General features: G+C 37.8%; 1 protein-coding gene across 1 annotated transcript; it reads right to left on the reverse strand.

Annotated features, from left to right (window-relative positions):
* Positions 1-20: 20 nt before the first annotated feature.
* LOC122167974 (cullin-3-B-like) lies at positions 21-15,303 on the reverse strand. The gene is made up of 5 exons (XM_042832973.1): positions 15,085-15,303; positions 7,750-7,863; positions 2,297-2,457; positions 1,024-1,138; positions 21-432 (listed from the first exon to the last, which is right to left on the reverse strand). The coding sequence occupies exons 1-5, from the start codon at positions 15,280-15,282 to the stop codon at positions 136-138; spliced, it is 885 nt and encodes a 294-aa protein (XP_042688907.1). The 5' UTR covers positions 15,283-15,303; the 3' UTR covers positions 21-135.
* Positions 15,304-17,012: the final 1,709 nt, after the last annotated feature.

Genomic DNA, 17,012 nt, shown 5'->3' on the forward strand with positions numbered 1-17,012 from the left:
AAAAAAAAAAAAAAAAGTAACGTATCTGGCACTAAACAGAAACAAGTTTCCTAAAAGCTCTCTAAAGCCTCTGAAGTACCATTCACAGAGGCGCGCAAAAGAAAGCCAAACAGGAACACAAAAGTTAAGCTCAGTTCATCCTATGTTTAAAAACAACAAGCAGTATGGTAAGCATTTCTGTCTCCCATATGATACAGTCTTACCTTCTGTCTTCCCATTTTTCAGCATATGAACTAGCCCAGAGTTCTCCATTTCCACTATAGTTTTCATATGCTTGGAAATAAGCTCCCTCTCAACAACTTTCACAATTGGCTCTTCTGTTGATTTATCCAGACAGTGCATCACCCGTTCTATTTCTTCATTAATTCTAGCTTCTACTTTCTTTATATATACAGAAGCACTGTTTTCAGCTAAAAATTTCTGACTTTCCATCTGTGATTAACACAAATTAATACTTTAGACTTCTTGTATTTTAAGGAGGAAAAAGGAAATACACTGGTTATTTCAGATCAGCATTCATCAACAAGTTAAATCACTCCCAGCATGTCCAACAAACAAGACCTCCAAGATTTACATACAGGCTTAACACAAAACAAAAGTTCTATTGCACTCACTGTGTTATGTATGTATGAGGGTGCACGAACACAAGTGTGGTATTTTCCACGCTAAGGTTAACTAAATCAGCCTAATATCCAGTGACCAACAGCACTTACAGCCACAGGTCCAAAGAAATCAAAGATGGGAGAAGCAAAAAATAAAATTTCTTTTCAAATACCAGTCAGTGCCATATTTATGAGTTACGCGCATCAATGGTTTTCTCGTTGTTCTTGAGAATGTCAGTGCTCACCATTACATTTAAATGATGGTAATTCTGTGAAATCAGTGTTATTTTTTCCTCAAAGTTAGTCACACTTTTTATTTCATTTAACAGAGATTGACATACTTGTCAAATACCACTAACTCTCACGATTCCAAGCAATTATAAAAGCATTCCAAATACAAGTAATTACAAGACTGCTGTACCTGAAAAAATTCTGCAGACATCTCCAAAAACGGAGCCTCAAAGTCTTCTTCATAGACTGACCTTCCTTCAAGACCTAGAATCATTAACATCTGGCAAGCATTTCTTATTGCGCCTCTGCCAAAAGTAAGTTGTTAACAACTTCAGAAATCAACATAACATAGGGAGTTCATCGCAACAACAACTCAGAAAACTTTAACTTAAAATGAACTGATAAAAAGTCTGTTTGTTGCATGAGAGGTTTTCCAGAAGATTAAAGCAGTAAGATTATTTCTGTTCAAAACTAAGGAGCTAGCTGACAACATTTATTTTTTAAATTTAATGATAGGAAAGCAGGTCTCAAGTCCTACCAATTCTGAAAACTATTAACAGGAATATATTTCACCATGCAAGAAATAACCAAAGAAAACTGAAAACTGCATGTGTAGGTTAGTAGTAAACAAGGCAATCTGCACAGAAGGTGCCATACTGAGTATGAAAACATACCTGCAACTTAAGCATCTGTTTAGGCATAAACACTGATAAAATTCAAAAACATAAGAATTGCATCTATGAAAAAATTCTAGGTTCTGGCAGCAGAGGATAATATACAGCTGTTGCCAGCATGTGTTTTTCTCTTCATAAACTACATGTTGGGTAATCCCAATTACAGAACTGCAGCCAAAGTAGCATGAAGTTTACGTATCTCCACACCCATCAGCTGCTCCGAAACCGGAGAAACAAAAAATGTGCAAACTTCGAGTGACTTCAGCTGCAGCATCTGAAGTGCATGCTATCAAACCCTACTTTCACAAATATGGCAAGAGAACATGAGGAACAGATTTTAAAGCCCAGAGGTAACTGAACTACTAGGAACTAGATGGGTTAAAACATTAGGAATTGAAATGGAAGACTAAAAGAAAACTTCAAAAATCAAACAAAGCAGGTAGAGGAAATTTAAACAGCCTTTCAGTACAGAGGACAAGCAGGATGACAACAAGGGGCAGAGAACTGTCAAACCTCCACTTTTATTATCAAATGCTCTGACAGAAAATGGTAATGGAGAGATTTAACAAAAACTTCAATGAGGATCTCAAGATTAATATGAGGAATGTATTAATGAGCCTATCCATTTGCCATTATTTTAAGTTTTGAAAAAAGAAGAAATGTGGTTTTTTTTCCACGCCATGGAGAAACATTTGCTTAAGTAAGGATTTAGTTGTGTATGTTTGTGATTCACTCAAGGACTGGTAAGTATCACTTGCAACAGAAGACAGTCACTCACAAACATCTTACCTGTCTACAACCTCTCCTTTCCTTTCTCTTGCAATCATATCCAGCAGAGTTTGCCGTAAGTGATCTCTAATACAGCCGTAACGCACAACTTGATCTCGAAAAATAATCAAACCCAAGTTGTAGACATTCTCCACATTATTTTGTTGTACGTAGACACGGTCCTACAACAAAGGCATTCAAAGCAATAGAACTTCAAATTCAGGCTATTCAGAAATGGAAGAAACCAGTCACATTAGTGCTGTACAGATATAATCAAGTGAGTCTTCTCATCATTAAAAGAAAGTAACCTCAGAATCAGTCCAACTTACCAAAACTTTATTTCATAGGAAGTCTACATTGTTTAAGATTGTAAGCACAGCATTTATGACTAAACCAGGCAAGAACAAATCCACACCCCTGACACTTTTTCAGAGTAGGGGGAGTCCTCAAACACTCAGAAAAATCATGGCATAATCTGCAAGGATTTTTTACTTAATTCCCTCCCATCCACCCTCTTTCTCTTCTGTAAAGAGTAAGTTATTTTTTCCCTATATCCCATTCATAATTCTACCACTCAATTTCACAGTTCCTCCTCATTATGTAATGACATTTCTTGAATTAGCTGAACAGAAGTAAAACCAAAATAATTACAGTCAAAGTTTATCAACAAGTAATGCAAACTGTTTTAAGGGCTCCTGTTGGACCCATATTAGAAAGCTTCCTACCTTTCAACCTGAGCAATTATCTTGAAATGTTGTTCTATAAATCTGTACTAAGCATAACACTGTTCTACCTCCCTACTCAATCTGTAAGATGGGTCAAGCTGCTTGACCATCTTCTAGCCCTCTACTGCATACACTCACTAATCCAGGCTGATGCTCAGAACAACGTTACAAGTCTAACAAGCATGAACACCACCATGCAGTTCACTGACACGCTACTGAGCAGACACACACAGTTTTCTTACAGCTATTTACAGAAACGTCCAATTTTTTTTTTCTATGTTTAGTTCTGATTGATGAACCTCTCTTCTGTTCCTTCCCCCAGCTCATCAATGCACTAGAAAAGCAAGACTTGATATAATCCATTATTTTGAAGCAACTGTTCAGTTCAAGTTGTAACTAAGAAATACTGCTTAAAACTTCGGATGCTCGTAGAAGTTGAAATGTTCTGTACTCACAAATCTGACTGTGAAAAGGTTTTTGAAGAATTTACAGTTAAATAAAAATAACAAAAAAATCTATAGAGGATGATGGGTAATGTTTTAATTGGAGTATAAAGATTAATTTCCCCATTGGTTCCATCAGTTACCTTCTTAAGCACTTTACTATACTCAGAATTCAAGTAAAAAATCATTCAAACACAGAAAATTAAACTTTTTTTTTTAAATAATACTTCAGACTATAAAAAAATTACAAGCTTGTACATTTACACAAGTTCCACAATTAGAAGAAATAACAAGGAACAGATTCCATACCCTTTAGTATTTTAGCAGCCAAACATACACAGAAAAATTATTCCTACAGCAATTACACAGCAGATTGTCTCCTGATCAGTACAGGAAAGCAAAATACCAGTTTCCACAAAGCAGGAATGATTGTCCACTAATGCCCTGCAGACAGGTAGCACGTAGTTCATACAGCCTCTGTGGTCCAGGAAGCCAGCAGAACTCTGCCTCAAACCAAACACGTTACTCCGTTTGGTATCACAGAGCCCGTTTATCGATACACGGTGGTCTAGATCCTTAGAATGTTATTTTTCATTTCTCCTGCTGTTTGGAAACAATGCAATTTATTTCACTCTTTTGCTTATGCACCTCCATCAAGAACAAAAGTAACCATGATGCTGAAATAAGTTTAAAGTACGCTTTTTAAGGAGATGAAAGAAAATTAAGTGTCTAACGCGTTCTGTCACTTGTGGTTCAAAGAATACATATTCAATTTCTAAAGAATATTATAAAGAATATTCAGGCCTCTGAAGAACAAGAAGCAGAGTATCTAAATGGATCAAAGCAATGGTTGTGACTCATCTGTGTGGTTTCTGTTGTGGCACCCAGTATTTAACACTGCCATTATGAAATAAAGGAATAACTGCACTAGAAACTCTTCTCAGTGCAACTCCAACCCCCTCTTCAGCAAGCCAGACCACTCCATAGCACCCAAATTAAAGCAGCAGCATTAGCATTCCTGATACTGCTGATATGCTCTCCCTCGGTACCAATCTGCATTGTTGTTTACTGGAAGCTTCCCTACCTTCAAAAAAAAATAAATGTTGGAGCCAAGTAGCTCCACCTGGGAACTGGTTTGACTGACAAGGCAACATGCTACCCAACAGCAATTCCTTCCCATGGGGAGAAGCAGCAGGTGCTTAAAAGGTAAGAGTAACTCTCGGGAGTCAAGGGTGGAGTTTCACACAGCAATTATTCATAAGCTACAGTGCTGCTTACACTGCAGAATAGTTCTGATCTCAGCTGAAACAAGTTACCTTCTGCACATTATCAAAAGCCACATTTTGCTCCACCTCTGCCTGGTGCATGTTCAGCCTCTGGATGCTAGTATACTGCAAATATCTTTAATCAAAGTTCCGAATATAAAAACAACACTTCTCCCTTCTACCCCATGTGTGAGCCATGAGCCAGAAAAGTCCTACACCCCAAGGTCAAAACTCACCAGGCCTACCAGTCAGCACTGGCTTCGAATGAGACACTGGCTTTGTGCACTGCACAGATGAGAGGGGAACACCCTTCAAAACACACAGCAGCATTTGAACAGCAATTGCTTCTGACAGCGTTTGCTGGATCTGTGTGTATGCCTATGCCCCTCAATGTGAGCATGCCTTAAAACATGACTTCACTCAGAGCAGAGCTGCTTAACTCATGACTTCACTACTTTGGTGCCTCTCTGCTTGCCGCAAACAGCATCATGGATGTACACTGTTACATCTCTCTGGCATCGGTTACTGTAGAGCCAAAAAGGAAGAGCCCAGTTCGAACATACTACCAAAATACAGTGTAGCTACATATTCCTGACACTCAATTGCTGGCATTGAAATATCTCAAGAAAGCTACATTTATCTTCACTGTACAATTTTAGGTTGCAAAACTGTAAGCAGAAAGGAGAGCTTGTACAATAGCCATGAAACCAAGCAAACTTTTATCAGACAAAAGAGGCACAGTTATGCACTTCTCTTTTCCTCAAATACAATCATAAAGCAACTTTTGAAATGTCCCGAGGTTACAAATATAAATGAACTTCTGCCAAAAACCTCGAACTGCAAATATACCAGTTTACAAGTAAGTACCATAATAATGCACAAACCACATCGTACAAAATATAAACTTTTCTAAAAAGATGCTATTGAACTCATTTTCATTTTAGAAGTGGCAAATCTGAACAGAAAAAAAAGATGAAGAGGTGATGGCAAAGTACTTGCTTTGAATTAGATCATTATGGTTCAAAATAAGCCAGAAAATGAACAGCACGAAAACAGACACAGATTAGATTAGGATGTACAATCACTCAGCTGAAGCATGAATTCAGTAGAACAAGATTACAATTCTGTAGAATGAGATTAGAGGCTGTTCAATATTGTATTTTCACGGATGTCAAACTGTGGCTTTTTGGTTACAATCGGTACATTTCCTGAAACTGACAGATAAGCAATGGGGGCAGCCTACAAAATGAGAGAAGGACAGGGTTACCCCTTCTTTACAAACACACTATGGTTGCACACACTTCTTCTGATAGAATACAAGCATGTCAATTAACAGCCAATTGCGACTGAGTTTACACAGCGGTTTGCTTTTCATTTAAATGACGGAATATTTTTATTGAGATGATATTCTGTGCTTGGATAAAGATACAAACTTCCTCTGACTTACCACTATAAAACTAAATTTCATTCAGATGAATCTCATAGGAGAGCAAATAATTCCTTACTTTACGAAGTCCTTTATTTTAAGAACATGAAGGAGTATCTTCAACAGATGCATCTCCAGCTTATAACTCCATGCACCAATCAGCTATTTTAAGCGTTTTGAAAGTGTACATAGCACTTGTATCCTCCTGCTCTTAACCTTACTCTAATGAGCACAATTACATTGGCTCAACAAGTTATTCAAGTGACAAAAATGAAGCTGCAAATCTTCCAGTAGTCCAATTTTCAACTATCATTTATGCTTCAATCTGTATCCAAGCATGTATTTTTAATGACAATGTGTTCTGTGCTTCTTCAATTTAAAGACAAGGCCAGTTTGTCCATTTTATGAGCTCCCTGGCAAACAAGAATCTAGCATTTTACCTAATGAAGACAGTACATCTTCTCAACATGAAATAATGGTTAATCCTTTTGGCAGGATAAGGCACACAGACAAGAAAAGTATCACTGAGGGCATTTTATCCTACCCTCGTTATTTAGATACCTGGTCTATTCTCAACAACAGACAGGAACATGGATAGCTAGTAAATCCATTAAGAAAAGATTGTAGCTACAATTACTACTCAAAATTCTTCAGCTTTTAGTATCTCATTAATCAGCAGTATTTCTTCACAGCTAATCAAAGAGGTTCAGCTTCACAGTGTAAGATCTTCAATTGCTGCATGAACTTTGGTTATTAAGTAGATAACAGTATAATCTCAGTCAATCATTTTTCTTAACAATAAAAGAAATGAAGCAATATCATTATCTTATTCTTCACTGAAGGATATTACATATAATACTGTTTTTAGCATGATATGTGGAATAACAGATCTTACACACAAAACAGCCTCTCAACACATACCATTTTACTTCTCAAGTTAAGCCCTGGGCTAAAAACTATGTATGCCTACCACTCTGGGAATTTAAATACAAATGTTCTATCTAAAGCATAATATGATCCAGACAAAAACATAAGGCCCACTCTCTTCAAATACAACAATTTCTGTTAGCTGTAACGTTAGAACGCACTTTTTCTTATAAAGTTACTAATATCAAGCCAAGATATGTTTATCTATGCATGCTTTGTAATCTTAGACCTACCTCTGTATGAATAGCAAAACATTCAAATTTGGAGTCGATACTCACTGAAGAACACTGAGTATCTAAGCAGAATTATCCTCTTTAAACAATAAAGTTTAAAGAACAACAGCAAACTACACCAGCAATTTGTGCAAGGTCTGCACTATCATGTACAGTAAGAAACTACCTCTGGGTGAATAAAATCTAAGAACCACAAGATCAAACAGTTTTTGATGCATTTTCCTAATGATGAGATAACCAGAAAGAACCACCTAGTTTTAATTTGTCAAATAACTGTATGTTATGGTTCTGATCTCATGTACACACAAATTCAAAACATGGGATTAAAAAAATAAAATCAATCTTAGAACATGACTGCTAAGCATCCCTTGCCTTTCATCTCTCCAGCTCAATTGCTTACAGTTGTCAAGAAACAATCAAGCACCAAATTAAACGTGAAAAAGCAGAATACCCACCATATACATCAGAATGTCTCTAATCATCACCATTGCTGTCTGATGATCATTCCATGCTTGGTTTAGTGTTTGTAAAAAGTTGTTATTCAAGGAGTTTAATACATCTTCTCGCACCTAGAGCAAAAATGAACAGATTGTCATAAAATCAATCAGTTTCCCTTGCATCATTTTAATCTTAACAAGCTTTGCTTCAGAAAAAAATATCTGCTCTTCTGCGAACTTTGAACATTACAGACATGCTCAAACTTTTCTAGCTGCTGACCCTGTATATAATTTCAGTAGAAAAACAAGGCTTTATACAGGTAAGGAAAAAACCAAGCTGAAAACAAGAACATAAAAGGGTCAATTCCATATGCTACAGTGTTTCAATTACTATCATAAGTCATTTCAGAATATTGGAAAGTAATGGCACATGTTACAAACAGAAATAAGCTCAGGTAGAAAAGTAGCTGAGACAGTTGCAGTAAGTAACAGTTCTTTCACTCAGTATGAACTCCTATACCAATAATCCATAACCACTAACAAGAAGACTTAAGAAAGTCACTGTTTTTATTAATGCCTTTTAGCTGATTTGTTCATCCCATCAACTTCAGACTTCATTTCTGACAGTACTTCCTACTAATCAAAAATCCCACTACCACTCATGTACTCAAGAAAGGACAAATGGATGTTCAGTTAAAGTTGGCTTCTGGCAAACAATCTATACTTATACACCATGCAGCATAAATAAAACAACTTCAGTACTGCCTGTAATATGACATAAAACCATAAATTTTAATACAAATTTGGAGAAATCTTTTCCAACTCTATTTCCAAAAGCAGAAAGTCAACAGACTAAGTAGGCAATAAAGACCATAACAAGCAGCATACAGATCTCTAGGCAGGTTTGCAAAGACAGTGGGGGTAACCATCAAGGCTGCAACGTGCAGATGGGGAATAGCTTCAATTTCACACAGCCCAGCAAAACCCCACCTCTGCAGCTGGATTTCTGTGCAGTTATACATGGCGATTTCAGCAAGAAGCGATAAGTACGCTGAAATTTGTACCTAAAAACATATCCACAGTTCAGTAAATCAAGGCTTTATAGAACTGTTACAAGATTTTACAGGCTGCTACATTCCAAACAGACAATTTGAAGACTGTCAATGGTGAAGCAAGACCTCACTCTAAATGTTAGCAAAATTGGGAACACTTTTTTTCTGTACTGGAGGGCAGTTTTTGCTTGTCTAACTTCAAACAACTAGAAAATGAGACTGAACACCACCCTTCTCTGCACACTGAAGGGACTTCACTACAAATACACCCCATCTCTTCTTCTCAACAGTAGAGAAAGTCTGCTGGTGCACCTGTGCTGTCTGCACTCCCCCAGTATGCAGGCACAGGGGGGGCCAGGCCATGGCAGAGCTGCAGCCCACAAGGTCAGTGCCAGCAGCTTAATGCAGTATCGAAGTACATCATCTTTCACTTCACACTGCAGCACAAAATACCCCACAGCTGTGCTCTACGTCACATTAAGTGTCCTATGCTTTACACAGGAGGAATGCTCAGAGGCTAAGATAACTCTTCACTTGAGAGTCCAAGAATGCTTTAGCTGGTTTCTGTTCTGATCCACCAACACACATCCACTTCCCCTAACAGCTATAAGAAAAATCACCACAAGGCACCTAGGGAGAGCTTTATCCTTTTTATTTTTTTATTTTTATTTATTTATTTTTTTATTTATTTTTTGCTATGACCAGGAAACACTGCAGCCAGCATCCTAAATGCATTTCAGCTCGACAGCTTCAGCTTCACTCTTCCTTCCTCTGAAGGCCAAAATACAAATACAATTGAGAAAACTGTAACTTCTTACACATTTTTATAATAGCCAAGTCAATTAGGGCTTTCCCTAAATCCTCTCTCAATTCCTGTTCCTATTTTTCCTGCCCTTCTAACACGGCCAACAATCTTCTTCTTTAAGACTGTTCCAACCTGAGAAACAGAACCCGCATCACACAGCTCGTGTCCCCAGATCTCCTGCTGCTATCCATAAAGAGGATAGTCTGTTCATGTCACATAGGCATGGGATAATACATCCCTATCTTGAGTATTTATGGGCAATAAATCGCCTTTCATTCACTCCCCACCCACCAACCAATAGTAAATCTATCCTATAACACTCCATCCTTCAAAAAAATCCGTATGTTTTACATTTATATATTTGCATTTATACTTGGGTGCTAGTGTGAATTCATTGAGACTTCAAACAGGAAAGCCTAACAGGTAACAAGCAGCCACTAGCTGCAACGATCTCAACTGCAACCACCTGACAGACAGCATTCTGTCATTTAAACTTAATATTTAATAAGTGTAAGAAAAATAATGCAGTCTGACATATCTAACAACTTCCATGGGCATCACATACCATCCACACACTACGGCCTCTTCCAGAGAAGCTGCAGAAGCTTACCCTGGTAACACTCAGCTCTGGTAACAGTGGCTGATCTATGTACCCTGCAGGTTGTTCAGAGCTTCTGAAACCTTCCAACTCCTACACCACAGACCTGAGCCAGGCTCCCCTCCCAGGTTTTGGAAAACTCAGCGCTGTGGTGTAACACACAGCCACTGCTGCTGCTGCCTGCTTTGCTCCTTCTGACAGCGACTGCCACTTAGCTTTTGGTCTCCCAAAGGTGTGTGCTGCCGTCATCCAACCCGCGTAGCTTTTAGCTAAAATATAAATACACCACATACATTGAGAATTTCCCCAGCCACATTTGTAGAGCACGAGCTTAATTTCCAAAAAGAAGAGAAAGATAAGTGCCGGCATTGCTTTCAATTTCCTGATAAATATGAAGAAAACCTGGAAATGCACGAGTCACACTAGCAAAACTTATCAAAGAAAAACTAAAAGCACAATTAGTTTACAAGCACAGATAATCAGGGTAGGGATTGATCAGTTTTACTCAAATATACAGAAGACCATCACAGGTCTGTACCCTTATAATTGCACACACCCATGACAGCAACCCTGCTACATTAAGCCAGGGCCCATTCACGCACCAGCTGGTACCAAACAGGATGCTCAGGCTGCAAGGAGGACGTGCTTCCAAGCAGACAGACGAGCTCTCACACCTGCACCACCTCTGCTGTGCACTTTGCCAGGCTTTCTAAAAACACGTATTAAATCCAGGAACTGCACAATGCTGCACAACACAAAGCTACTCGAAGTCTCACTGTGAAGCCTCTCAACGACACACTCCCTCCATTTATTTTTAGATGCAGACAAGTTTGAAAAACTGTTCTTCAAGTCGCTACAAAAGCCAAGCCAGTTGTTGTTTACAACTGCTGTTAAATACATTCCTTGTACAGGCCTTGAATACAACCATATTACAGGAAAAGTACCATAGTGCACAAAACACTGTAGCCAAGCAAAAGCACAGCACCACAGTCAAGCAAAAGCACAGAGTAAAACTGCTGTGGTGAAATTAATGACTTCTACTTGACAACTGGATATTCATGATCTGAAAGGAAGCCTTTCAGAGACAGCTGCTGCTCTTCCAAAACTTAAACAAAATCTCAGTATGGAAAATTGCATTAGCAAAAACAAACTTAAAACTTTAAAGGTGGAAAGATAGTTGTAGGTGATACCTACATACTTCATACTTCGTACCTTGCTAGCCAAAGTACTCCTTAATGCTTGCAATTTGGTCTCCTACACAACTAATAACAAAATTCCCCCATCTACTTCATAGACAATATAGAAATCACCTCTTGGGGTCCTATCTAAGAGATACAAGCCTTCTCTCAAAAAAAAAAAAAAAAACCACAACAGCAAACAATAAATATTGCCATATATCACAGATATCCTTCTAAGTCCCAGAACAGACATGGACTGTTTACACAAACCTTCTGCATCAGCATTCCATCCCATCCTTCTGCACCTAACAACAACCCCCCAAGGACCAGCTGCGTCCCTCTCACTGTAGGCATTCTTGCATGCCCTTTGTTACCACTACTACAAGACAATGTACAGTTGGTGATAAACTCCACCAGTTTTGCCAGCAAAGATTACTGTGTTATAAAGCATTCTGGCATGCAAGTGACAAAACAGCAGCAGAAGCATTTGATAAGGTTTCCTATATCCCACTTCTTCAGCATTGCTTTAGTATCTCCCCAAATCAGCACGTTTCAGTCCACTTAGGTGTAGGACAGTCCTTGACATTTCTGGATCTTTGATGAGCAGCAGACTCAGGCCACACATTACCCCAAAAAAATACTATATTGACCTTGGCCAACAAATCCATCAATTTTTCTGTCTCACATACAATATAAAAAAAAAATGCATGTCTGGACAGTCCAAATTTTAACAGACTAAAATGTTCACAGAAGTGAAGAATTTTGAAAACATTACCTTGCAAACTAACTTCAAGATATCTTTTTGTTCCAACAAGTCATTTTACTTATAACCAACCAACAACCTGTACACTAAGCTTTTGGGGGGGTTTTGTTCGTTTGTTTTAAGCGCTTGTACGGCTTTTTTGTGTTGAAGGAACAGACTGGGCTCAAGGCTCAAGACACATGAAGAAAGCACCCAAATCAACCTACAAGGCTGCCAAACAACAAGGAAAGAAACAATCAGCAAAGTATTAGGCGCCCAATAATTAAATGCACCTTTCTTCCTGTGAGTGAATTGAAGTGAGAAGTTTTAATACCTTCTATTCAGTGACACTTTTAAGTTTCATTTTTACAGATACATAATATATAATAATAATAATATAACCATATTGTCAATATAAAGGCAAACACAAGTTTTAGCATGTCTCCATCCTGTGGTAAATACAAGATAGCTCAAGACAGCTAACTCCTATCAGTGATGCAGAGCAAATTACTTGGCTTCCTTCTTTCATCAAGAAGTCACAGCATGATGATCATAACCACAAGCTGCTGGGGTCTGCAAGTTCAAAACCAAGCATACTTTATAGTAACTTAGGTGCTTTCATCTTGTAGGATTGTGCTGTGTTTGTGCATATCATTTCAGTACAACTAAATACACTGCAAAGGCAATTCGTGGCTTTTTTTTTTTTTTTTTTTGCTTGGAAGTTAAATATTACTACGAAAGATTCTTTATACTAAAAATATTGGTCAGAGCACAACATTCACCTAGCAATTAGACAGGTATAAAGCACAAATGAAGTTCTTAACTATGCCACACCAAAAAAAACCACATGCACTGCAGGACTGACAACCACGTTTAACAACATCTGAGTACATTGCCCCTGTCCAGCCACTGCATCTACTCTTAACTAACATGACTGCAATACTACACACATACAACTTCCTGCAGACAGATTACCAGTAGATGCGGACAGCAAGCAGCAATTTCATTTGAAGGATTTTAGCAATTCAAAATGTAAGTTCTGCTCCTTAGAACTACTGCACACCTGCTCTTTACTAACATTCAACCACTTCTGCAAATTTTCATTTTAATCTAAGTAAATTGTTTTCATGAACTTTTATTTGTTGGAAGTTTACAGGAAGCAATCATCAGACACCTGAATAATTCAGCCAATTTAACCTCATGACATTTAACTACTAAAAGTCAGTATTTTTTCTTATATTAATAAAATGTTTCCCCTGTTAATCAAATGGTATCTGTGCATATGGTTAATTACATTAAGAGATCAGAATGCTATAGCACTAGACTCCTTAAAAGCATTAGAAAGACCAGCATTAAGTAACAGAAAGGCATTTTTTCCTACACTAGCACCTGTACAAGCCTCTCAGGCAGTGCAGTGACTGTATAAATGCACAGGATCTGCTGCTCTTCGGTCAATTTGCCACAGTCAGTGCTTCAGAATAATGATTTTTGCATATGGACAATTCAAATGAACAGAACTGGGAACAAAGACAAGCAGCCTTCCTCAAATTAAAACAGGATAATCTCAAAGTGAAAAAAGTTTGGTCTCCTAATTGTTATTAAATATAGACTGGAAATACTGGGGTATATAAGAACAGAGCACAAAAAGTCTCAGCCATCTGCCACATAGTATAGGAATAGTGCAGATTATGAATGCAGGTGTTACAAAAACAGGATGAGCTACAGTTATAGAACACTTCTAAGTTATTTAGCCACTTCATGCAGGATGTTTCCTCTCACACAACAGTAAAACAAACAAACAAACAAAAAAAAAAAACAACAAAAAACCAAAACCCCCAGTATGTCCAAAGCAGGTTTCAGACTGTATTTATCTGGACTGTGCCACTGAAATTCAGGATTTTAGAAAATAAACTCTTTTCACCTGTGGCACAGCAATGACACACATCTCTGCATGACCACTGCAGTAACTCCAGTCAGTGGGCACAAAAAGCTTTCCAAAGATCATGCACTATTTAGACGAGCCTCCCACCCACCCTCTGTATTTCAGCCAGCAGCAATCATCCAAGATGCACAATGGTGGACGGCTGTTCTAATAAAAGGACAAAAAATTCTGACACTCCATCGGAATCCACAGTCAGAATATGGGATCAAAGCACCTTTCTTTTCCAAGACAGGTAGGTACGAATGTTAATGCAACAAAACGAGGCATCCTACCTAGACTTAGGATCCTACAACTTCTAAATATTATCTGGACTTTGAAAAATTAAGGTTCAACTTGGCTTCATCAATAACATTCTTATTAATCAACCCTAACTCTATCCATCACAACTACAGAGATTGTTCCCTAGTTCAATATGAGATATAAAGGGAGCTACGTCTTCAGAAACAAAACTTCTGCTTTTCACTGTGGCCGAATTACGCGGTTTTGAAAAAGCTGAAAGGGTAGAATGCAAACTACCCAGGGCTTTTATTTTATTACCCAGTTGCTGCTGAGCTGACATTTTAACACATTGCTTACTGCCTATTTACATTGTGTAGTAACTCTCACTAACTCGTGAATTAGTTCATTTGCCCATAACAAGCAGGTTATTACATGAGTATTTATTTTGCTCCACAAATGAAAAACAAATCAAAATTAGCTCTGAGAAAGTCACAAAATGCCATCAGAAGGCCACAAACATCTTTTTTCTGCAAATAAGAATCCCATATCTCAGCAGTGACGCTTCTGTGAGTTGTTTGGAAGCATGAAATGGGAAACACTTCCTACAGTTTATCCTCCATCCAAAACTTAGAGCAAACCTTGTCAGGAATTTGATGTCATTAAAGCACCAAGTTAGCTCAAAACTACCATTTTTTGAATACACTGATACAATTTCAACAAAAGACTGAAAGATAACATCAGACTTTCATAATTTAAATAACTGAACAGAATTCTTCCACATCAGATACTTCAATTGCAATTCATAAAGGTGACATACCTTGTTTATGAGATGCTCAGTGACCACTTCTCTCAGTCCAGTGTAGAGCTTTTCTCCATGCTTATGCAACACCATTGTATATGCATTCCTATATAGCTCTTCAAAACTGAGACCACTATTGTTCTTACGCTGGATCTCTTGGATTGCATTTTTTAGGAGATCCCAAATGCTGTTTACATATTTCTCGTCCATAGTCATCTGTAACGATAAATCAAGACATCACAATTTAGAATCAAGAAAGATTTTTACAGAAAGTTACCTTCAGAAGCTGTAATTCCAGAAGCAGTAAGTGCTTCTGTCACATCTGGATTCCAATATCGCAAAGTCTCTCCATCTTCAACAAAACAGAATGGATCAAAGTGCTATTTTTCATAACTATTTCTTGAAATCTACCATTTTTAGTGGTTTAATACCCTCTCCTTCAAAACTGCAAATTCACAGAACCCAACCTTCAGAGTCTGCACAGGGGAAAAGCAGGTAGTTGTAGACACAAGTCTGGTCCCCACTCCTCTGCTACAGCATAATAATGAAAATGAGTTTTCTTCCCATGTCAACATGCTATTGTTACCCCACCAGACACACTGCAACACTGCTTAACTGGACTCCAAATCCTCTGGCACAACAAAAGACAAAAATATTCACCACAGAGCTAGCAATCTCATTTAGCCATCCATATGAGCCATCTAGGTGATCCTTATTTACAGCAATGCACTAATGGCCAAATAATGACATTTCTACAATTCAAATACTTACAGATGTTGAAAAATCCCACAAATTTCCAGAATTAACATCTGTATTGCACATATTTCCACTGCACAAGTAAGGTTACACGACCTGCTATAGGATATAGGTACATCTCTAAGCAGAACAGGCAGCAGTTATTGATCTGCTATTCAGATGCTATGTACTTTGGTAATTACACTAAGTAAAAACAGTATGAATGTAGAGAAAAAACCTCAGTGAAAGAGAGAAACAGTTATAAAAAAAGACTCAATTTAACATCAAGACAATTTCTGTCTTCTGCTATCTAGTCATTAGGATGAATCAGTTTACAACCAGGTTTTAACAACCCAAGTCATTCAACAGAAGGTGCTTCAAAACACGATGCCCTGTGGAGAAAGCAGCACCTGACCTAGCACAGGCTCAAGTAAGAGCAGCAATGAAGTACCTAATAGTAACACTGCAGAGTTTCAGCTATCAAGCTTCTTTATCCAACTGAAAGAAAAACCACTTCAATTAAAACAAATTCAAAAAGCAAATTTTGAAGATAAGTTTGGTTGATGAAAGAAGGCTTCAATCTAGCCTTTTCACTTAAAGGCAGGAGAAAAAAAATTAGAATACTGTTCTCAGAATTACTGTGAAGAAATAAAATATCCTTGAATTTACTAATATTATCAAAGCAAACATGAAAATAAGACTTAAAGCATATTAGTATGACACGATGAAAGAAAATCATGACCAGCCCTGCTGCACTTTCCTTCTTTTCTCCCCATCCACCTGAAAATACAATGAGGAGAGGAAGGACCCAGAAAACTGAAGATTCCTGTGCTTGTGATCAAACAATGACAAAGCCAACAAGTCAAAACCAACACAAGCTTCTGCCCTCCAGTCTTTGGGAGTTGTGGTTAAAAACCAGCAGTTCCACGATAACAGTAATCCTATCATTTAATACTCTTTCGCTCTCCTAACAGCAGATTCTCTAACCTACTACCCTGTCCAAACCCAAAACCTGAGAGATGTCAATACCTAAAAACAGTAATAAATCACACATTCAGAAAAATTTAGCTCCCCATCTCCCAAAAGCAAAACCTTAAGTAGAACAGAAATGGTTCTATTCTACCACACACGTTACGTGAATAACACATTGTGTTATTTGCAATATTTGTAATATTGAAAGGTCACTCACTTTCTTTTTGATTTGCATTTAC

The sequence above is a fragment of the Centrocercus urophasianus genome, unplaced genomic scaffold, assembly GCF_019232065.1.
Source record: "Centrocercus urophasianus isolate 14NV4802_14NV808 unplaced genomic scaffold, USGS_Curo_1.0 seq_1090, whole genome shotgun sequence".
NCBI classification, from domain to species: domain Eukaryota; kingdom Metazoa; phylum Chordata; class Aves; order Galliformes; family Phasianidae; genus Centrocercus; species Centrocercus urophasianus.

Coding starts and splice junctions, on each gene's coding strand:
- LOC122167974 (XM_042832973.1), bottom strand. CDS start 15,282: ATGACTATGGACGAGAAATATGTAAACAGCATTTGGGATCTCCTAAAA. Junction 7,864..15,084: donor CTGAGCATCTCATAAACAAG/GTATGTCACCTT, acceptor TTTTTGCTCTAG/GTGCGAGAAGATGTATTAAA. Junction 433..1,023: donor TGTCTGCAGAATTTTTTCAG/GTACAGCAGTCT, acceptor TGTTAATCACAG/ATGGAAAGTCAGAAATTTTT.